Source organism: Hemicordylus capensis, chromosome 8 (assembly GCF_027244095.1).
Source record: "Hemicordylus capensis ecotype Gifberg chromosome 8, rHemCap1.1.pri, whole genome shotgun sequence".
Taxonomy (NCBI): Eukaryota; Metazoa; Chordata; class Lepidosauria; order Squamata; family Cordylidae; genus Hemicordylus; species Hemicordylus capensis.
This window is the reverse complement of record NC_069664.1, coordinates 24,356,705-24,381,125: the sequence shown is the minus strand read 5'-3', so window position 1 is coordinate 24,381,125 and position 24,421 is coordinate 24,356,705. Positions and strand designations below refer to the sequence as shown.

The 24,421-nt window shown below is 46.3% G+C and overlaps 1 protein-coding gene across 10 annotated transcripts in view; it reads right to left on the bottom strand.

The window, feature by feature from the left end:
• NTM (neurotrimin) overlaps positions 1–24,421 on the bottom strand; it is a 769,818-nt gene that overhangs the window by 302,497 nt on the left and 442,900 nt on the right. For 7 of the 10 annotated variants that reach the window (XM_053269717.1, XM_053269718.1, XM_053269723.1 and 4 more), the window contains one exon: positions 2,569–2,653. In XM_053269717.1, coding sequence (XP_053125692.1) covers positions 2,569–2,653 — 85 coding nt within the window. Of the gene's footprint in view, positions 1–2,568; positions 2,789–3,693; positions 3,747–24,421 lie in introns of those variants that run through there. The other 3 variants (XM_053269720.1, XM_053269725.1, XM_053269724.1) reach the window with 2 other exon arrangements.

Sequence of the window (24,421 nt, the reverse complement as noted above, 5' to 3'; positions counted from 1 at the left end):
TCCAAAAAACCAGGCCAATGAGTTCAGCTGTTAGGGACCAAATTTTTCTGCAGTTTAACTTCCCACTGGAGGACTAGGTCCTACCCATAAGATACCAGAGCCTTGTGATGTGGCCTTCAAGGCTATTGGGACATATTCTACTGAAGCCTGGACTGGAGTCCTTTATTGTGCTGCAGCTTTCAGCCCCACTGCTCCACAGTGTGCTGAAATTCTGCTGCTCAATCCGGCTGCAAAGAACAATACATTCTGGGAGAGCTCAAAAAACCATCATGCCCAACCACCCAGCCAAGGTCAAGGAGAGGAACACCAGTTTGCAATCTGGAGAACCCAAGTTTACCTTTAACAATGAGCAGATGATGAGATGTTGTGCAGTGATTGGCAGAGGTAAGAGGGCATGGAGCAAGGTCTAAGCCAAAGGCCCAATTTTGTCCTGTGCTTGCAGTCTACACAGATTCAGACCACAATAGAGAGTTTGGACAGCCCTGAAAGATGTGAAACAAGTGTGAGCCAAATTGCACACCCCAAGGGGACACCTTTCCCTCTTTGTTTTGGAGCTTGCCAGTTCTAGAACCCCATGTGATTGTGGGGGAGCAGGGATTCCTCTCCAAACCCAAAGTCAGCAATTACCCAGACACTTTTAGCAAGCCAAACCCACCACCAAACTGCCAGAAGGAAAATATTGACAGGGTTCAACTCTGCATCAACCAGCATGTGGTCTGTTATAGTGGTGGTAGTTGAAACTCCAAATGAAGTATTGTGTTGGGGGGAGGAGACCAAAAGGCTCTCCACATGAGCAGTGTGGAGAGCCTGCAGGGTGGTTGTGAGGAGAGCGGGCTTAACCCACTCTCCCCACACACGAGCAGGCAGCTCGCCCTGGGTGGCTACCCACAAAATTACAGGCTCTGTCACAATTACCGGCAGGGATTGGGGCCCTCCTGGCCCCCACAAGTCCCAGCATGCCCCACGCAAGTGTGCAGCACATGCTGGGGAGCCCCCCCCCGCAAACACTGGGAGGCCTGTTGTAGCTTCCCAGTGAGGGACTACTCATGAGTCGCCATGCCGTGGAGCCACACAATCTGGAAACTGGGATATGGAAAATAGCATGTGTGCTCCACTAACTTTGTTTTAGAGGGGGGGCATTTAAGGTGGCTCCCGTTACAGCATATGCATGGCCTGCCGAAACTGGGCTGGGCTCCCTTAGCCCAGTTTTGGCGGGTCGTGAGAACAGCCTCCAAGATGGCTACAACCTAAACTCCATCATTGTTCCTCCTATCTGGAACAACAGTAAAATCACACTTCTCTGGCTAAACAATGTCACAATTAAACTTTGGGAGTATCTCCAGCACCTACAGGCTAGTTTAACAATCTTCTCTTCTTTCTTAGGAATCCTGGAAAATTGTAATTCTTGGAAAAGGTAAGGAATTTCTAACAGCAAGCAATCAGCACTATCAGCAACCTACCATTCTTAAGATGGTTTGGAGTAAGCCATAAGGATATAAAACTACAATTACATTTGCATTCTGGACACAGAGTTCCTTTCACATGTTCTACAGTGAAGCAGCATCCTGATCCTGTGCATAAAGCTCATTCAACTCCTACTTTATAGACACAGCACAGATGCCATTGCTTTGAAGCAGAGAAGGGAAAATGCCACCAAAAAGGCCCAATGCCACCAAACGCTCCCATCCATCCATTCTTTCTGGACTCTCTCCAAAAAGGGTTATGCTTCCGCACTATTGACAGAATCCACAAACTCTCCTCTGCACCTCTCAGCCAGAGGGCCTCACAGTAGCTCCACTGAATGCTGGGCAAAAACAATCGTGGACAGACCCGGTGCAGTGTGTAACTTGACTGTCTCTTCTCCCCAGCACTACCTTTTTGCACAAAGCAGTGAGGCAAACACTTCCAAGGCTGGATTAAGTCTGAATGCAGGGATCATAAACAGGACCAACCCACCCGCCCGAAATCCCCCCAAACACACACCCACACCGCCATCTCTTGCTCCAACACCTGCCGCTCCAAACTCAAACTCAGCAGAACAGCCCAAGAGAATCCCAAAATTCTTTAAACATCAGAGCCCTTAGGGAAAACATGCTGGTAATCCAACCTGACTCTGGCACAGAGGTAACAACCGAAGATTTGCCTTCGGTTCCTTACAATCAACCACGCACAGGCAAGCCATCCCATTTCCCATAGAAACAGCTTTCCCCCTCCCTCCCTACATGCACAATGTAACCCACTCGTGCGCATCAGCCCAAGTGAGCCAGATTTAAAGGGATATTTATCTAGCCTCATCTGCACAAAACACATGCGGCTTGTCGGAATGCACACAGTTGCCGGAGCCCGGGGTTTCTGGCTATGACTAGACCCAGGACAAAATACCCCTGGACTGAGGAGTCCGGGGCTTCCACTCTGGTCCAACAGCCCCTCCCAGGATCTCAGCTGACACCCGAGAAACATGTGCCGACCTCCATGCAAGCAAGAGTACACAAGCAGCTGGACCGCAAACAGCCCCAGCCCTCCTCTCCACCCCCTCCCCCCGGTCAAGAATAAGAGCTTTGCTCCTACCTGAGGGTGGCGCTCTCCCCTTGCCGGACGGTCACGTTGTCCATAGCCTTGGGGAAGGTGGCCTCTCCGCTGCGCACGGGCACTCCTGCGGGCACAAGGAAGAGCAGCCTGAGACACAGGACGACTAGGCACCGCCAGGGCAGGACTAAGCACCCACCGACCCCCATCCTGGGCTGCGGGGACTTTCCACCAGGCAAAAAAGGAAGAGATATTTATTTATATACACCTGACGGTGCAACGGAACACAAAGGGAGAGCGGGGGGAAAGTGACGAGAAGAAGGGAGGGCGTGATGGAGAGAGAGAGAGAGAGAGAGAGGCACCGGGCTCTCTCTGGAGGTCGGTGGAGCCCCTAGAAATCCGGCTTTAGAGAGCGAACGCCTCTCCCAACGGTATCCAGACGGAGTCCCCAATATTTCTTGAAGGAGGGAGGAAGAGGAGGGAGGCAGGCAAGCAAGGTGGCCAAGGAGCGGCGCGGTTCAGGAGCCAGAGCTTCTTCCAATTAATAGTTCATCATGCATCTCACTTTGCTGGAGGAGGAGGAGGAGGCGGCGGCGGCGCTGCTGCTGGTAGGGCAGGAATCGCCCGCGCTGCGCTCTGCAGAGCAAACCGTCCGCGGCTCCTCCGCGGAGCCCTCGGCCAGAGTTCCCAAACTCCCCGCGCCTGCTGCAGTGACACAGAAACACCCAGGAGGGGACTCCAGCGGGGGCCGGCGGAGCAGGCAAGCGACAGGCCTCCTCGGAGGAGGAAGGCTGGGGAGCTGCGGCGCGGGCTCTTGCCTCCGCCAACTTTCTGGCGGCTCGGCTGGCTTGGCAGTGGGTCCTCCCAGCCCCAGCCCGCTCCTCCTGCCCTGCTCCGCAAAGCTGCGTGGGCCGAATTCAGCAGCGCTTTTGGCCAGTCCGGGAAGAAGGGCGAGGGAGGAAGCAGCCGAGAGCTCAGCCGCCTGCCTCTCGACAGGCGAGCAGGAGAGACACCCTTGTCGCGGCGGCGGCTACTTTCAGCATCCCAGCGCCGCTCTCCCTCCTTGCTGGGAGCATCTCCTCCGCCTCCCCTGCATCCCTACTCTCTCTCTCCAGTGCACACACACTGACTTCCAGGGGTTGTCATGGCAGCAGCTCCATCACTGACCAACACTTGGGCTCCCCGGCACAGACATCTCGGAGCAGCACAGACTTAGCACATTAATCTCAGCCAAGGACACCGGGAAATTGCGGGGGGGGGGGGGGAGAGAAGCAGAGGAGATGCTCCTGCGTTAACCCTTGCCGTGCCAGGGGCACTTCTGTGGGGCTCCTTGGTGTTAACCTTTTCAGGCCCATGCTCAGTAAGGAAGACTCTTAGGGGACCACCACACGCTTCCTTTTGCAGGCTGGCAGGGCCAACGCGATGGTGCCCTTCCGAGGCCTGGGGCGGGAGGGGGGGGCTTGAATGGCACTTGGCCAACTTGGTGCGTTTAAATCCTCCTTTTCCCCCACTTGTGGGGGGGCCTTGGGTCATGGATGAAACGCAAAGCAGAGGATCGCTGTGAGGAGTGGCGAATCAGCATTGCAAGCCCCGGGCTTAAATCTCAGCTCAGCTACAAACTCACTAAATGAACTCAGCCAAGCCACTTCTTCACAGCCTCAACGGCCACCCCCCCCATCCAATATAGTGATAATCCCAGCCCACCTTTCAAGACTGTTGTAAGGGTTACCAGATTAGTGTTATGCAAAGCACTCTGAAGACTCAAAACAATTCTGTAAACAATCACAAATATTTGTATACTGCTTTTCAACAACAACAACAACAACGTTCACGAAGTGCTTTATACAAAAACACACCAGCAACAGCCACTGGAGGGATGTTGTATGGCAGTTACTCTGCCCTTGCTAAATATAAGAGAGAGTTGCCACTTTTGAAAGTGCCTCTTATTAAGAACATGTGCAATGAAAACTGCCAGACATTGGGTGTCATGTGACTTGAAAGATATTAACACCAAACAGCTTCACTCTTCCCTGTTACTTTCCCCTAAAAATGGTCTAACTTATGGAAACAAACAGCCGGACTCAAATATCTCTGAAGTTTATTCCAATGCCAAAGGTCTCATGTGCATGGGACCATCCATAACATGTTTGTTTCTTTTATTGTTAAATTTCTATACTGCCTTTCATTTAAAAAAATCTCAAGGTGGTTCATACAAAACTTAAGACAATAAAAATTACACAATTAAAATGTTAAGCTAAAATATAAAAATATAAACCTGATTACAAGATTGAAAACAAGTAAAACATCCATAAAAAATGCAAAGCAGCAGCAATAGAAACAATCATATCAAAGCCTGGGTAAAAAGCCAAGATTTGTTTTCTTAAAACTGTGATTGAGACTGAGGAGCAGATGCCCACCGGGAGAGCATTCCAGAGTCTGGGGGCAACAACTGAGAAGGCCCTGTCCCTCATGTACGACAGCCGAGCCTCCCTCATTGTCGGCACACTTCTTGTTTTTAATTCATCTCTCAGTCTTGGGCAGACTTTGTCCCTTTTAATGAGTATTAAATCTCATAATTGTTTCATTTTCTCTTTGCTGGTCACTTGGTTGCTCTGCCTATTATTACCTGATTAGGTTAATTTACTGCATTGAAAAGCCTCACAATGAGGGGTGAAATTAATTATATATATATAGCAAGGTCTTCTGCTCCATCCATTTTGCAAGTAGATGACAATGCCTATTATGCCCCTTTTACACAGAGGAAAACTGAGGTCTGCAAATGAAGTCACTAGACTTAAAGACCAACTCCTCCATGCTGAGTGGACATAGCCCCTTCTGACTGTTTTGTCTCCTGACTCAGTCTGCCTGCCACAGGAGGATAGTTCCGTTCTTGGGGATATTCCTATCTTGCAACTTGAAAACATGCCATTTGTCTATAAGTAGTTCTCTGCCTTGCTGCTATTTGCTAACTGAATTATTATTTCTATATATAATCTCCTGCTGGTAGAAGGTGTTAGACATAAACTGCCTTCAGGAATTGAATCTTTTATCTCACGAAGAGAGCAGCAAAGACAAGCTTCATATCATCAACCCCTTTGCGTACCTTTCTTGTGGCCTGGCTGTCACAACCAGACATTTTGCTGCCCATCTTGGGGACTTCCAGATGCTACAAAGCAAGCCCAATATGTCTCTCTCCCCCTCTCACTAAATGCAAAAAAGCTCTAGCTGGGCCAGTTTAGTTGATACCAGCAAGTACTCACTCCCCTGTCACTCCTAGGCTGCAATCCTTCTATGCATGCACACTTTCTTAGGAGTAAAGTCCATTGAACTCAGTAAGAGCACCAAAATCCATCTGATCTGTCATTCTGCTTCTAACAGTGGCCAGTCTGTAATCTCACAGGTACGGCATGCAGGGAGCCACACTTCCTATTGCTTGCTTGCCCTCAGCATTTGGCATCCAGAAGTAGAGTACCGCTGTAACATGGAAGTTCCATTTAAATGACAGACATCAGCAGACACTACTTAACTCCCTAACTGAAAACAAATAAGTCTTCAAAGGGCTTTGCTTTGGTTAAGTCTGGAGGCTTTGTGCATATTGTTTACAGCCTGTGAAGAAGCTCTTTGGGGAAAATAAACTAGGGCTTCCTTCTCTTTTCCATGATCCTGGTTGCCAGCAGCAGTTTCTACATCTACACTGGAGGATTTAGGGAATGCATCCACTTCTCTGCACCCAAGACTCACCAATTCCTTTCACGTCACATCAGGCACCTGCTGGCTATTAGACATCCCCACCTTATTAAAAACTGCAACCAACATGAGTTGAATTCCAAACTGGTGACCTAAATGTGAAAGGCTCCATAGCCCCATTACTAATCCCCTGAGTCATACAATACTCCGTAAACTATTATTTAATTCGCTAACTGTGCTATTTAATCTCAAGCATTCCGAGATACGCCAGGCAGAGAAGACACTCTATAAAATAATAAAGCTTTATTATTATTACTTCTGCTGATGGGTCACAAGAGGAGGGGATTTCTTTCCAAGTCTGTTTATTTCCTCACTTTCCAATCTCTTTTTAAGATTACTGAGTGTGTGGCTTTAGCACTTGTGAAAGAACGCAGATTAACAGCCTTGGAGAATAAAGCCCTGCGGGTTTTGCTTAGTCCTCCACCCCACCCCATTACAGCTTCTCCTGATCTAGAGGGAGGGGAAAACTGAAAGCCATAAAGACCAGTGGTTAGAGGCACAATTGTAAGGTAATCATTCCCTTCTGGAGGGAAATATCCCAGTGCATTATACCAAACATAGAAAGAACAATAGGCATGCATGCAAGCAGACTTGGGATGCCCTCATCTCCTAATTTATTGTAACTATTCTATTAAGTGTGCCGTCGAGTCAGATTTCAACTCCTGGTGCCCACAGAGCCCTGTGGTTTTCTTTGGTAGAATACAGTTTGGTAGAATGTAAACCACCCAGAGAACTAGCTTTTGGGGGGGGGTATAAAAATATGATAGATAGATAGATAGATAGATAGATAGATTACATACAGGATAGGTTTACCATTGCCTCCTCCCGTGCAATTGAGATGATACCTTTCAGCATCTTCCTATATTGCTGCTGCCCGATATAGTACTAGCAGGGATTCAAAACAAATCCTTTTGACAAATCCTTCTGCTTGTTAGTCAAGCATTTCCCTGCTGTGCCAGTTAAGGTGACTATTATTCTATTACTAATAACAACATACCGATAATTTTCTAGGCATTAGATTCATAGATGCCACAGGTCTGCCCACTGGCTGGCAAGCCCTTTGTCAGGAATGCTGTGGTATCTTTGATTTTATGGTTACCACCAAAAGCATAAACTGAGGGCAAACACAGGCAACCGAGCACTATGGCTATTTTAAACAAGTTAAAAATGTGTCGCACCCCATAGTTTCAAAACAGTTTGAAAAATGCAACTGCATCCCAAGTTCCAGCAGAAACAATTAAAACATACACTTGGATCCCATGGTTCCCACTCCACTGCGTCCTGCGATTGCCTGTCTTATGGGGAAGTAACTCATGAGGGTGACTAGTGCAGCTGCCCTAATTATTGAAAACACCTGCTTGACTCAGTTGTGCTTGCCTAGGACTCCTGCATCATCCAAGGGACACTGTGTTGGGTGGAGGAAGGAGGACAGACACTTCTAAGTTCTGCTTTTGGATATGCTGGCTGACATGAGGAAAATTACTCAAAGTAGTCCCATTGAAATGCCTAATTTGTCATTTCAAGTTCAGTTGCAACTACTGCCTGTGAGTAATTTTCCTCACCATGTCAGCCACTTAGATATTTGCTTGCAAAAGGGCAGGGTATTTAAGAGCATTGGTTGCAATTACTTTTGTATACCTCTTACAAACTGTAGCAACATTACTAACAAAGCTCAAACAGTCAGGTTCATGTATATTATGCAGACACAGGCAGACCTTTGTTGTTGTTGTTGTGGTTGTTGTTGTTTTTAAAGGCCGCGGACTCCAAGCATTAACCTCCTACTCCCTTGGATCTCTCAACTCTTGCCTGATACAGCGATGATGCACTAGCCTCTCCAATTCCTAGATAACGGATGCTCTGTACAATGACCCCCATCTGCTTAGGCCATGCATCTGCTTCTGGCCCATTGGCCCCTAATAGTCCTCTGTTCCTGGGTCCCAGAACCCGGCTTCCTACATACCTGGTACACAGGCCTATTTCATTTAATTCTTGATAGCTTGGCTGCACAACTTCTCTGACAATAGTCAGAGATAATGGGAGTTGTAGTCCAAGAGCCACTGGAGGGCCAAAGCTGTGCATTGCTGCTTTACAGTATTCATTGCTCAATGAGTCAGTCAAAAAGAAGTTGCTCTCAAGGAATAAGTAGACACTACCGTCCGAAAACTGTGAGGGGACAAGGTGCCTCCACACCCTCTGCAAATGCTAGAGAGTCCGCTTGCTTTAACATGCTATGCTTAGTCCTATTTAGCCGCTTAGCAAACACATTCTTTTCAGAAGACCTCGTTCCTCTTGTCAATAGGCTGTCTCCTTCATTTTGTTTCTCAAAGCCCTCGGCTGTCTTGGGAGATATGCCAGGCCTTAAAGTCCAGCTTTCAACTAAACTGCTTTGGGTGCCTTTGTCAAGGCAGAAGTGCAGCCACTCAGTCACCTACAGTAAACAGACAGGGCAAGTGGAAGGCTTCTTCACACAACCACTCCTGAGGCTTCTCCCCTCAGTACCAGTGTACGGTAAAACCCTCTTGTGATGGGGACCCTGCTAGGGAGAAGCAATTCTCAGGGTGCAAGCATCTGCAGGCACCAGCACCTGGAGCGTAGTAGCTCTTCATCAGGGTTTCTCCTCACCACCGAAACCCTGCCAAGGAGAAAGCCAGGCAAGAGTGTTTCGTGCTATAAACCACCCAGAGTTGTTTTGCTGGGCAGTCTATAAATGCACACAAACCAAGGCTTGCGGGGCTTGTCTCAGCTCACCTAAGGGGCGCCATGGCAACCAGGAAAGGGGGCCTACAGAGGCAGCTAGCTGGTATGGCCTGCATGACTGAAAAAAATCACGGAGTGAGGAAACAAGGTCGTTTGTAAGAAGCCCTAGCTAACAATGAGAAACTGGGGACTTCCAGAAATGTCTCGGAAACTGAGTAAAGGGAGTATGCTCCAGGTGCCCTCAGTTCCAGGAAGACTCTCGAACTTTCAGGGAACGTGGGTCTTCTGAAAGATGGCAGACCCCAAGGCAGTATATTAGCACATCCCCACCTGTGAACTATGTTGCACCAGGCCCACTGTTTGTTTATTTGTTGCATGTGTATACATGTAACAGAACAAAACAATGCTTCGAGTGTTGGACTAGGACCGGGAAGACCCGAGTTCAAATCCCCATTCAACCATGAAACTCACTGGGTGACTCTGGGCCAGTCATGTATCTCTCAGCCACACAGGGTTTACCTTACAGGGCTGTTGTGAGGATAAAAATAACCATGTACACTGCTCTGAGCTCCTCAGAGGAAGAGCGGGCTATAAATGTGAACCGCCCTTCCCAAAATGGCTCAGGATAGTTTACACAGAGAAATAACAAACAAATAAGATGGATCTCTGTCCCCAAAGGGCTCACAATCTAAACAGAAACATAAGATAGACACCAGCAACAGTCACTGGAGGGATGCTGTGCTGGGGGTGGATAGGGCCAGTTACTCTCCTCCTGCTAAATAAAGAGAATCGCCACATTAAAAGGTGCCTCTCTGCCAAGTTAGCAGAGTTTTGCCTTTCCTAAAAGTAGCTGGCTCAGCTCACTTGCTTGAGTTATCTGGAACAAAATGGTACAGCTAACGCCTTTGCACAGGTCTCCAGAAATGCCCTCTGCTTGTGATACAATTTGCTTTGGATTGTACAGGTTAAGCTAAATGCCAGTTGCTTAGCTGTGGCGAGGACTCATAGCTCAGTGGTACAGTATCCATAAGGCCCCGGGCTCAGCCTCTGGCATCTTGTCTGTACCTGGGTCCACTCAGGTGAGGCCACAAGGCATCTGCGATCACAAACTCTCTAGTGGAGCTGTTGAACCAGCAGGAAGCTGGTTGAATTGAGAGCTAGTGCTGTCGGAGAGAGTCACAGCCCTTCCTGACTCCTCAGTTCAACCCTACTCCCAAGCAAGCCCATTAGGAGGGAGGCCCCCGAGCAGCCAAGGTTGAGCACTCCACCCTGGCACACTGATTCTTTCACTCCTGAGGACTTGGGACAATTGAGAGCGCTCTGGGAAAGGGGCAGAATCCCCACTGAGGAGAATCAGGTCTGCAATGTGACAGGGCTCTTGGGTGTGTGTGTGTGTGTGTGTGTGTATGTGTATGTGTGTGTGTGCTGTCCATCTCTGAAGGTTCTGGGTGGGTGGTCATTTGTATCAAGTATACAGGCTAGGATGGGCTTTTCTTCCACTGATGGGGTATTTTTGGTGTCAAAAAGGCAAACCCAGGCAAACCCTGAGACATCTCCTCATTCCAGGATACAGAATGATCTGCACTGGGGGCCTTGGAGAGTTGCTGCCAGTCCAAACAGACAATATTGGGCTGGATTAAATAATGGTCAGACCAGATGCAATGCCACTTTGTCCGTTTCAGCCATGTACAGAGTGGGTGGGAGGGATTGATACTGAAGTTCCGCTGGGGAAGGGTGGGCATGATGGTTTTATCCTACCCTTGAGCCCTATAATTCTACATTAACCCCCCTCCCTCCAATCTGCATCTTCCCAGTACACACAGTGTTATGCTCCAGGTTACTGGAAGCCCTTTAAGACAAGGGGAAGCGGTAATGAGGTACATAAAGTATGAGCTTTATTGATTGTGTCTGCAGTGCAGCACTAAGTAGACTCTCAAAGTCCCTCACCAGCCCAAGGAAAAAGATGACAACAGGTTCGCTTATGGGCAGGTTTCTTGGTTGCCTCTGAACCCTGATCTGATCCCGAGTGGAGAGATCACCCTAAGGGGCATAATTGCATTTTTCATCTATCACATACCATCAGCGTTTGAAATGAATGCCTTCCTTCATAAAATCCTATGCCCTCTACTCAGCTACATTCCGACTCAAGATTGTAAAAGACTCCCTGCATTTCCCCCCACAGCCTGGCAGTGAGACTGCAAGGACAGATTTGGGAATGGGAAACACATTCATGCACATAAGCATTCCACATGCCACACCACTATGATTAACCCCAACTAAGAGTTGACCCCATCTAAGGGTTAACTTGACACGTGCACCAGCCCTTAGATGCATAGCGTGGACATGCCACCAGATCAGCAGCCTGGGCAAACCCGCCACTGGCGTGCTAAAGTTACAAGCGTAAGAACCATGTGTGAGTACATTTGCATGTGAAATGCCTAAGAGCTTTTCCCACGCCCCACATCACATATAATTCAGGCCTAATACTTTAAAGATGGAGAACATGGAATGTACCACTTCAAGAGGTCATAACAGGGCCATAGCCCAGTAGTAGAGAGCAGTTGCTTTGCAAGCAGAAGGTCCCAGATTCAACAATCCCTGGCAGTATCTCCAGGTAGGGCTGGGAGAGAGACTTGCCTGAAACCTTGGAGAGCTGCTGCCAGTCAGTGTAGACAACACTGAGCTAGATGGACTGATGGACTGACTTGAACATAGGAAGCTGCCATATATATACTGAGTCAGACCATTGGTCTATCTAGCTCACTATTGTCTTCACAGACTGGCAGCGGCTTCTCCAAGATTGCAGGCAGGAATCTCTCTCAGCCCTATCTTGGAGAAGCCGTCAGGGAGGGAACTTGAAACCTTCTGCTTTTCCCAGAGCAGCTCCATCCCCTGAGAGGGGAATACCTTACAGAGCTCACACTTCTAGTCTCCCATTCATATGCAACCAGGGCAGACCCTGCTTAGCTAAGGGGACAAGTCATGCTTGCTACCACAAGACCAGCTCTCCTCTCGACTTGGTATAAGGCGGCTTTCTGTATTCCTAAAGAAGCAAGTGACCAAACCTTGCTTATTAGTCTCACTAGTATGAGAGTATTATTAGTCTCATTAGCATGAGATTAATGTGGTTGCTCCATAATGGAAGTATATTGGAGGCAGACAGGAGATGTGAGCTCATGTGGGAAGAGCTACTATGCTATTGCCCCCAGCCCATCTAATGTTTCTGAAGTTCTTCCCACATGGTTTCTAGATTCTTATGTTTTCAGAGCACTGTGGGATGGAACCACTCCAAATCCATAATGTAACTGGCAGTTGTAAAAGCACTTCAGAGGATGGTGCACTGCTCGAATTATAGAGGAAAAATGGGGCAACCTTAACAAGATCCACACGTTTTGCCTGTAAACCATCCCTGTCCATGGCCTTCTAAAAATAATAGCTAAGAGGTTCAACTCCACCTCCAGTAACGTGGGGACTAGAAGGATACCATTACACTTGATCTTAGCACCACTTCAGTTTTGGTGTAAGTCCTTCCCTTCCAGGAAAGAGGGAGGGAAGCCCCAACATAAATGTATACAAAGGATCAAAGGAGCTTCTTTAGAAAAAAAAAAACTCTGGAAAGCAGAATTATTTTTATAATTATATATCCCCCCACCCCCCACTCTAACTGAGCAAAGAGACACCTTTTTAAAGTGGTGATTCTCTTTATTTAGCAACCGGCCCTATCTATCCTCCTCCAGGGGCTGTTGCTGGTGTCTATCTTACGTTTATTTTTTAGATTGTAAGCCTTTTGGAGACAGGTATGTATGTATGTATGTATGTATGTATGTATGTATGTATGTATGTATGTATTTCTATGTAAATGCTTTGGGAACTTCTTTTGAAAAGCAGTATATAAATATTAATCATATTTTCATATTACATATAATCATTATCTGAAAAGCAACATTACAAGTTGATTTTAGAACTGGAGAAGGGATAGAGGCTTCAAGGAGTTGCCTTAAGTGCTAGGAGTCTGCAGCCCAAAGGTTGTGTGGTTACTTCAAACAACTGTGTGGCACAGGAGCCCTCTTAGGCTCAAAGTCTAGACATAGGAAGATAGGAAGCTGCCTTATACCGAGTCAGACCACTGGTCCATCTAGCTCAATATTGTCTACACTGACTGGCAGCAGTTTCTCCAAGGTTTCAAGCAAGGGAGGGATGCTGCCACCCCAATGGACTTTTAAAAAAATGAGTGCCGGGTGGGGGAGTGGAGGGAGGGGTAAGTGTAGCCTCCCGCTCCTTGAAAGATAACCCCCTGCCTTTGGATGGGCAGAACTGTTGAACCGGTTCCATGCACATCCCTACCTGGAGATGCTGCCAGGGATTGAACCTAGGGCCCTTCTGCATGCAAAGCAGATGTTCCACCACTGAGCTATGGCCCATCTCCTAAGGGGGATATCTTACAGCAGGCAGTGTTCATGTAGTCACCCATCCAAATGCAAACTAAAGTGAACCCTGCTCAGCAAAGGGGACAATTCATGCTCGCTACCACAAGACTGGCTCACCGCCCCAACCTCTTTCCCCCTCTGAGACCTCCTGCAATCATTGTTTAATTCATTGGCATGGCCACAAAGGCACAGCTCTCCTTTCTGTGGGGCTGGTGTGATATTTGGATCCCAGCCAAACTGAGAACTATCCCTTCCTGTCAAAGCAGTGGACTGACACACAGGAGCCTAGGGAAGGGGTAGAGGCTTAAATCAAAGGTTTGGAGGACCATTGGCTCAAGGGCCCACAGGAGCATACGATTCCCAGGTCCAGACCTTAAGCACACTCCTGTGCCTTTAAGGGTACAGAAAGGGAAGAATTGATCCACCACCTGCAGATGGTGCCTTCACTGCTGCACTGCCATCGCTTGCCAAAATAATGGGGCTTGGGCAGTGAGGCCCAAGATGTTCTCTGTTTATGCTTCTTTGTATACACACAAATTGAGTTGTTCAAAGGAAACAACTCACTCTATCATCTGCGGGCCAAGCGTTTCTTGAGTCGCACCTTCCTTTTGCACCAGAATCAAAGCTCTGTTCTAGGAATCACCCATGCTGTTTGATTGCTTGATGCAATTTAACACACATGCCTTGCTGGAATATGCCGAGCCCGAGCCAGACTCCCTGCTTCATTTCTTTGCCTCTCCCCAACTCCCTGCTTTTGCATCTGTACAATGTATACATAAATCAGCCTGTCACAGCTCGTCTTGTCCTTGACAGCTGTAATTGCTTCAGGTTTTAAAAATATCTATAGACAATAAGCACAATAAGCACAATAAACACACACATGTGCAAAGCAAAAAGAGAGAGAGAGAGAGAGAGAGAGAGAGAGAGAGAGAGAGAGAGAGAGAACAAGAGGCCATTAAATTATGCAGCAGCTCCAGGAGAGAAGGAGCCAGCAGCCTAGTCCAGCTGTGAAGGTGGAGCAGCGGGGGGTGGGGGGGGGAGAGGAAACCTCTCATGTCTTCAGGGGGGGCAGCATGAAAAACTGGGGTTTGAAAATATACATCAGAGAGAAAAGTAGACACAACACAGGTGAGCAACATAGCGCCTGGCATGAGGTTGCCAACCCTCCTCCAGGACTGGCCTGGAGTAACCAGGAATTAGCACCAGGCTCGAGAAAAACAACTGAAAGCAATGCAGGTTCCGCGCCCCCTCCCACATGGCTTGATATTGAGAAAAATATTGGGGAGAACAAAAAATCTCCAGGAACAGCTTTAGTCAGAGTTGGCAACTTGGCCTGGCACCCGTTCCAAACAAGGAAGCAATATTTGTTCGCACTGCCCCAGATTCCTCTGTAATAAAGGAAAGCTTGGATGTCCTGGGCAGTGCAGCTGACAGAGGTGTAAGCTCCAGAGAGCAGCCCAGCTCTCTCTCTCTCTCTCTAACAAGGCTAAAGGCCCCCCTCTCCTGGCAAACAACATAAATAGGATGCTTAGGCAGCATTGCAGGCAGAGATGGGGCCTGAATGCGCTCTGTGCGAGGCTGGCAAAAGCCAACGCTTAAAACAAAAAGTTGTATACCCCAAGGAAGGTCACTGTGGCCGTACCCAGCTTTCTGAGCATCCAAACGAAGAGGGTCCAGACTTCTTCCTACCCCTCTCCCTGGGCTCATGTGCACAAATCCATCTGCCCCAACTACTCCCTTTTTGCAGTACCTGTCCTTTGTAAACCACTCCCCCCGTGTTTGTGTTTGTGTGTTTTTCCCCTTTAAGGGCAGAGATTATAAAACTTGGGTCTCCAGATATGGTTGGGCTACAAATCCCACCACGCCCAGGTCCAATGGCCAAAGTGTGTATGGGGATGATGAGAGATGTACATAGGGACAGAGGACGCTGCTTTATAGCAAGTCAGACCATTGGTCCATCTTACTCAGAATGACTGAGAGAGCTGCTGGCAGTGGCTCTACAGAGTTTCAGGCAGGGCTTTCCCCGGGGGCTATCTGGAGATGCCAGGGAATGGACCGGGGACCTTCTGCATGCAGAGCAGATGCTCTACCACTGAGCTATGGCCCCATCCCCTAAGGGGAATATCTTACAGCAGACGATGTTCACATGCCATCACCCATCCAAATGCAAACAAATGTGGGCCCTGCTTAGCAAAGTGGATAATTCATGCTCACTAGTGCAGGGCCAGTGCTCCTCCACAGCCAGTCTAAGAAACCATTTGGGGGGATACTTCACTAGATTTGTGTTAATTTGCACTGTAGCACCCTTGCCCTTCAGGATTTAGAGGAGAGCTGGTCTTGTGGTAGCAAGCATGACTTGTTCCCTTAGCTAAGCAGGGTCTGCCCTGGTTGCATATGAATGGGAGACATGATGTGTGAGCACTGGAAGATATTCCCCTTAGGGGATGGAGCTGCTCGGGAAGAGCATCTAGGCTCCAAGTTCCTTCCCTGGCATCTCCAAGAAAGGGCTGAGAGAGATTGCAGCCTGCAACCTGGGAGAAGCTGCTGCCAGTCTGTGAAGATAATACTGAGCTAGATAGACCAATGTTCTGACTGAGTAGATGGCAGCTTCCTATGTTCCTATGATTCAGCTTCCTCCTGGAGTCTCTAGATGCTCCTACTATTTGCTGACCAGAGAAGGATGCCCCTCACTGGTTGCCAGTGCAAAGGTCCTTGGGCTGATGATGGAAACACGAAAGCAGAAAACATTTTTACATTGATGACTGCCTTTTTGTTAGTTGCCATGACTTTTGCTAGGCAAGGCTATTCAAACCTGGTCTCGAAAGTGTTAAAATCTTTGCTAAAGTAATAAAGACACTGAGAGCAGAGAGGAGGGAGAGAGAGCAGGAGACCAAACCAACCCCCAAATCACCAGACTTTAAAGGGCAAATTGAATGTTCTGTTTTATGGCAAGGCGCCTAGTGTAAAGTGCAGGCAGGAGAGGGATCAGCAGCGACGAAGTCCCAGCCAGGCTTTAGGGGAAGGCTCCCAAATGCACAGTTAATTTAAATTTAATAGGACAGTTACTGTAAGTTTAAATAAATGCCAGTTAAATATTAACAGCATCTTTATTGGGGGATTAATGGAGCCTCTTGTATTGTTTTTAAAGTCAATAAATATGGTGCTCATCAGCACTGCATTCCTTTGGAAACAATGACAGATGCTGCTTTGGGTACATCTAAATTAAATATATAAATACTGTATCTATACTTGGGACAGCTCCCAGAAAGGCAATTTCCTAAACACCAAAGATAAGCTTTCTGAAGGTTGTGGGTCTGGAAACCTGTAGCTGGTTGGGTGGACCGGGAACACAGTTGGCAAGTGGTTAAAATCCAGAAAACAATGACTTGATTCCGATAGGTACGAGTAAGTCCATAATTTCCTTTAAGGGGGTTAGGGAAGACTGCCCTTTTTATTGAGGCTTTTGGCCAATGAGCTGCCCTCTCCCTTTTACATTTTTAGTTGCATTTGTTCTGTTTTTATTGGAATGTTTTTATCTTGTTGTTAACCGCCCTGGGGTCTTGGACGAAGGGCAGTATATAAATTAAAAACAACAAACAGTGGAACTTGAGAAGAAGGAACTCCCAGTAGATGATGCTCAATAGACTGTCCCAGCAAAGTGGTGGGAGTAAAGGATTTCACAACAGGACAGCTGTTTATGCCACATATGCAATGAATCCAAAGGATACGAGTGTGATTGTGGCAAGCCTTCAGTTACCACAGTCTTCCTACTAGGAACTCGACAAGGCTGAGAATCAGAAAGACTTAAGAACAGACCCGCTGCATCAGGCCCAAGTCCCCTCTAGTCTAGCATCCTGTTTTCCACATTGGCCCACCAGACGCCTCTGGGAAGCCCACAGACAAGAGCTGAGGGCATGCCCGCTCTCCTGCCATTGCTCCCCTGCAACTAGTAGTGGTAAGAGGCATCTTGCCCCTTAGGCTGGAGGTGGCCTATAGCCCTCAGACTAGTAGGATTGTTGCTCCTGGCAACTGGTAGGATGGGTGCTCCTGACACACAGTTTCTGTATGAATCTTTATCAAGAGACATGGAATTCCTTTGCAAACCAGCTCAATCAAACTACACTGCAGTAACCTCTCTAGCAAACTGACTGTTTTTTATCTTCCCTTGATACAAATTTGTACGTAAATGGGTTGGTAATACCAATCCTAGCAGCTGCCCTGCCTATGCCTTGGGAGTAGCATTATCCCCATATGGTCGATGAGCGACAGTGAGGCAAACAGAGACATTCCTAATGCCCAAATTACACATGAGATGTAAAGTATGATTGGCCCTCACAGGCTAAGTTTTTCTTTAGTCAACAGCAACCAGCTCACTGTCCCCCGGAAACTGGGGCCACAGCAAAGGGGTATAGAGGGCTTTAACGATACCCCATGTCCTGATCCATAGGTGCCTCAATCTGGCTGCTGTTTATCCTGGAATAAAGCTACTGTGGTGAGAGTGGGAGCTTTATTCTGGGAATAAAGAGCTAGGTTGAGCTATTTTTGGAAGGGTGGTATACAAATCAAATAATCAAACAAACACATAAATAAAATAGATTGGGGACCCCTGAAGATGGGCTGAAAGGGTTAATTCTCCCTATCCTACTTGCCACAGGTCCAATCCATAGTGGAGCGGTGGCTCAAACGGCTGCCTGAGATTGACAAACGACTATGACTACGACTACTATTATTATTTAGATACTATTTTTCAATTAAAAAAAACTTCTCAAAGTGATTTACATAGAACCTGAAACAGCCACTAGAAGAATACTTTGCTGGATTTTAATAGGGCCAATTGCTCTTTCTCCACTAAAGATTAAAGAATCACCACATTGAAAGGTGCTGGCATCCAAACAACCTTGTAAGTTCATAGGCAAGGTGAAATTCGAACCCAGGACTTTCAGAGCTTTCACTTGTCAGCACTCTACTATTAGTATATATTATTGATACCTATATACTGTGTTTCAACAAAAGAGTTCTCAAAGTGGTTGGCACAGAAAATGAAATAAAATGGCTCTTTGTCCCAAAATAGCTCGAAATTGGAGAGAGAAATACAAGGTAGACACCAACCACCACCACTGGAAGGATGATATGCTGGATTGCATGGGGACATACATGAGAACCACCTTAATATATGTTTCTTTGCTCAGTTAGCACTGGGGTAACTATACAAGACTGCCTCAAGACTGTCTCAGCTTCTCTACAAGACTGCCTGAGCTTCTGCCTCTTATCACTTGCAGAAATTTCCCTTGCGATCTGGTAAAGCTCCCCCCTCTTAAAAACAACAGCCCATTTAATTGCCAATAAGGTTACCAGGAAACCTCAGTGAAGAGATAAACACTTCTGTATAGCACTTCAGTTTGGTGCAAGCAGAAGAAGAGCAAACTAGCAGCCTGTGCTAAGGAAGGAAGAAAAGTTCTCCTATCAAGCAGAGAGCTTTATATCAGGAAGTGTCATGAACCCTTTTTCACACATGCGGGAGGTGTTTATAGCAGAACCATTGATTGGGGTGATGCTAAACAAGGTGAAACTTGACAGTTCTCATCCCAGTTTTGTTGCGAGTTCTAAGAGTTTTGCTCACTTGAATTCAGCAACGGCAAAATCCTTCTAAAGAAAGCCACACACACACACACACACACACACCCTTGCATTTTGTTAAGCACCACTACAGCTTTTTCCTCTTCCTTACCACCCCCAAATCTCACATAATGTTGTCCCACATCTTTGGGAGCATGCCTTTAGTTTGCTTTCTTCTCCTAAAATGCTTTGCCACTGTAGGCGGGAAAGATACTGTTGGGAAACTGAGAGAGGAAGAAAGTACTGTATATAATAGTACTGTATATGTATGAGGGAAGCTTCAGTCTTTCATCTGAATTTACAAAGCTGCCTTATCTACACTGAATGGGATTCCTGGTCCACTGGCCCAGTATTATCTATTCCAGCTGACAATGGCTCCCCAAGATCTCGGGCTAGGGACTGAAGCTGATGCTAAATATGTATAAAGCGTGGACACAATCACTAGGCTCTGATCCCTCTTCAGTTAAGAGAGTGCCTTCCTAAATGCTCCCTCCACCCAGCTTCACTCAGGGGAAAGGGACATATCACTCTTTTAGGAAGCTTCAATGCCTTTGTGACATCAGCAGCTCTTAAACAAATCCCCATCCTCCTCTCAGACCCACAGTATATGTATAAATTAGAACCTCCTTGGGAGTCCTCCAATACACTGGTCTTCCCTCTACTGAAATGGGAATAGATCAAAGATCTAATAACACCATCTAGATCTTTGACTCATAGGCCAGCTTCTGAATGGGGCTTTACTTACTTGTATTCCAGTCCTGGAGTAGAGGTGGGGCTAACAAGCCAGCAGCAAGAGCAGTCTGCACTACATTCGCTACACTCTCTACAGCAGGGATTCTCAACGTTGGGTCTCCAGATGTTATTGGACTTCAGCTCCCATAATCCCCAGCCCCAGTGGCCTTTGGTTGGGGATTATGGGAGTTGAAGTCCAATAACATCTGGGGACCCAACGTTGAGAATCCCTGCTCTACAGGATCCCCACTGGGACGAACTTCTAATCAACAAAAAAATAAAAGGACTGCTACAGAGGATACAACACATGCCATCACCCCATAGGCTCCCTCCCTCACTTCATGGGCGAGTGCCTGTCGCCCCCTTTGGGTCAGACTTCTGTGTAATTGTCAGTTTACTGGTAAAACAAGTCCTTTGTTCTACTGAAACACAAATGTTAACAGGATATATCCAGAGTTCCCAGTTTGGGGGAAATGTTTTATCTATTTCTTTTGGCCTTCCTTATAGCAAAGTGGTTGCTGTATCAGCACTGGAAAGGGTGGGGAAATCTCTGCCCTACATACATCAATGGACACAAGAACTGGCCTCTTTTGCTATTTGATTAGCATATTGCCTACGGAATCATACTGGAATCTAGACTAGCTTTACATTCACCTATGATCACCAGGAGACAGGCTCCACTTCTGCCAGAACTCCCATTTCATTCAAATAAATAGGGCTATGTGCATAACACACTCTTCCCCCCCCCATGACTCCTCCCTCCCTCTCTTTTTTCTCCGTTTGTGTGATATCTGTTGGTTGAAAAATGTGGGGAAACAAGTTCCTGAAAACAATAATAACTTTAATATAAAATTATTGTAACAGATAATTTTAATTTTTATATGATTTTTAGGTTTTGGTTGTTGTTTGATTGGACTGTAAACCACCCTAAGAATTAATATAGGGCGGTATATAAATGTGACAAATGCACAAACCACTCTTCACTGTGTTTCTGCAATGAAGACTTTTCTTGCATCATACTTCTTGCATCATACTTTTCTGCTTCTTATCATTAATAGAACTGGGGCCTTTAATTCTGTCCTGCTTCTTTTCAGCAAAGCCAACACAATTATAATTCACACAATGCCATAGTTGCGCATGGGATTTAATCTTTAAATATTCATAAATGGATTCCAAAAAGGAAAAAAAAATACCTGGGTGGCTCAGATGTCCCGAGTCACGCCGGCACAGGGGAAGTTATTAAACAGAATTGATCTTTTCTGTCCTTGGTATGAATCAATATTACTTTCTTTAAAGAACAAAAGAGAGAGAGAGAGAGAGAGAAATCTGTTGCATTGGTTGTGAAGTGGCTTTTTGTTACGTTAACATTTTGAAAAATGAAAATTTACCCTGTACATTCCTGCACCACTTTTCCTGTCTGCATTTGATCAGGATGAGGACAGCTGACGATGTCAGATAAAAAAGCTGCTCCATCAGTCATTTAAGAGTATTTTGTATGCATATTGCATTAACCTAGGGCTTTAACAATGCAATCCAGAATGAATTCTAATAAGCATAGGTTTGGTAGGAAAGGGTGGTGATGCAAGAAGTAACTGACTTTAGTGAGCTAATATGAAGCCAGGACATATCTTCTGCTGAAAGCACTGGGTGTGTGTGTGTGTGTGAAAAAACACTGGTTTAGACTTGAAACAGAAAAGTGATGCTTTTCAAAGTCTTCTTTTGTGTCCTCTGTAAGAAATGCCACTCATGATTACAACCAAGTTGCCTCTAATCCAGCAGCTTTTACAATGAAAACAGGCTTCAAGGGAAGTGCAAGCCATCCTTGACTGGACCCAGAGTCAGGGCAGGCAACCAAAATGTTCCCAGTGAATGCAGCAGATTCAGGAGTGCCTTCCTCCTTGTTTTCATTGGTTCGGAGGCCAATGAGGCTACTGTCTGAATTTTTCTGCCAGCTTTCAACTTCCTCGAGATTCTTTTCTATCCAGCTTTAAAGTCTTTAATGAATGGGGAACCATCTACCCTTGCACATGTGTTTAGGCTTCCTTTGGAACTGCTGGCTGTAGGCACAATATGAAAGAGACAGACTTTGAGAGACAGTGAACAAAATTCACTGCAAGTACCCAGGGCCAGCACTAGGACCCCTTGCAATCTGGGTACATCCTAAGGATTACCTTAGCATGGGGGTGTTGGCAGTTTATTCCACACTCCCTTCATCTTTAAGAGCATAGGAAGCTGCCTTGTACTGAGTAGGACCATTGGTCCATCTAGCTCAGTGCTGTCTACATTGACTGGCAGCGTATCTCCAAGAGTGTGTTCCATAGCCCCAGGGCATCTACAAACTGGGGGAGTGGACAACAAAATGGCAGATGTGGTTCAATGTTAGCAAATATAACGTGATGCATACTGGGGCAAAAACACACACACACACACACACCCTGCCACAACAACACATATATGCTGATGGGGTCTGAGCTGTCAGTGACTAACCAGGACAGGGTTCTTGGGGTCATGGTAGACAGATTGTTGAAAGTGTTGACTCAATGTGTGGCAGTTTTGAAAAAGGATTCCAGTTTCATGCTTGGAATCCTTAGGAAGGGGGACTGAAAATAAACCTGCTAATATTATAATGCCCTTATACAAAACTATGGTGTGGCCACATTTGGAGTACAGCATACAGTACTGGTCACCATACCTCTGAAAGGACATTATGGAACAGGAGAAGGTGCAGAACAACAATACATGGAAAAACAGAATGTCTAGAAGAGAAGTTCATCCTAGCCTTCTCCTTTGCATGCTGTTTTCTTCATGCAGGGAGCTGGGTGTATTTTTCATGAGTGGGGAACATGCAATGTTGCAAACTGCTGCTTGCAACCCAATGGTAAAGGCAAAGTGTGCTGTCGAGTCGGTGTCAACTCCTGGCAACCACAGAGCCCCGTGGTTGTCTTTGGTAGAATACAATGGTACAGCCTGTGAAAACTATAAAACTAGATTCTGATGATTATATAAACTCATCCTACATCCAGCATTCTGTCCGCTCAGCCACACTATTGCCTAAGAAGGCAGATTTGTGGTAATGACAGGAAGGAGAGAGCTTGGGGGGTGGGATCCTACTCTATCTACCACAGGATTACCTTGTAAACCATCTTTCAATATCCCTCCATGATCTCTAAGGCTGGATTCAGATGACCCATCCATAGAGTTCAACATAAGGCCTATATGTTATGTTTTTTAACCAAGTCCTACCTGCCTGTTTAAGAAAAAAAACCAAACCCCTGTCACCAAGAAGGCCAATGTGTGATGCATATTCCAAATCACCACTATGAATAATAATTTACAATCACACCACCAGAGAAATATGGTTCTCTTCATCTACCCTGAGATATTTCTTCATATCAGCTGACAAGACCTTTAGATGTTCATCTTCTAAGATGAAGAATTATTCAATTCCACAGGACAAGGGTTAACCAAAATGCCCATCCTTAAGTAACTACAGTGAGCTGCGCTACTCTATTAACAGGTCCATTTTTGATTTGGTTTCCAGTCATGCTGACCCTCACTGCGTTCCCCCTCCAAGAATAATATTAATAAGAGCAGTGCTATTAAGTGAGATGCTTGGCTTGAATCTGAAAATTTTGAGAAATGATCTCATAAATTAAATTCCCGGGGTACCATCCATCGTTGAACGTTAACAGGCGGAGTTGCTTCTGAATTCTGGGAATTGAGCATAATTACATGGAAATTGACAAGGCACAAATGCCAAGAATTCTGTTAACCTTTAATATCTCAAAAAAACTCTCCCCTTGTAATTATCTCCTTCCTTTGTCTTAAATGTTACTGATGAATATTTAGTGGGAAAAGCAAATAAAAGAAGGCTAAAAGGTGCCTGAAACTGGCACCTTGTGGAAAATAGCTCTGCACACTTTCCTGCACAACAATTCATTTCAACTAAAAAAAAAAGGAGACAACAACAGGACTCAACAGATGTGAGTTCTGGCAACACCTCCTAAGCCCCATTTATGTGTTCATATCTGAAGACATGGATGTATGGGGAGTTCACCTGATCATATTTGAAGACATGGATGTATGGTTCCATTCTCCAACCTTGGCATGTGTTGAAAAGAGCCTGCACCCAAGTAAATATGCATGTCCAGCTGAATTGGACTACACGTCCCATCATCCCTGACCATGGGCACTGTGGCTGGGAGTGAGGTGAGTTATAGTCCAACTGCAGCTGGGGATGGGGACAAAGTTGTGCAGCCACCCCACAGGTGAGTAAAGCCACCCCACGGGTCTTAGCCTACTCCTGACAAATGGCCTTCTCTCTTAACTTTGCACAACAGAAGAGCACAGGTATTGCATTCTTTAGAGTTTGCTTATACTGCTATTAACATGTGCTGTAGTGGACAGTGAACTTCACTGGCACACACAGGTGAACAACAAGAAGCAACATACTATATCAGAGGTTGAAGGCTTCTGCTTTTCATGGCTAGGGTTGCCAACTGGTCAAATAAATTATCCGTCTTGCTCTTGTTTCCTTAACAGCAGCTTGATGTGAGGAAATCAGCATGGGAAGCTTTTAACAGCATAGAGAGGATGATCATTTGCTAATGTTTGCACAACAAGCAGCTGATAAATACACAAGAGCAGGAGTGGGTCCTGCAGTTAGCAACCCTAAT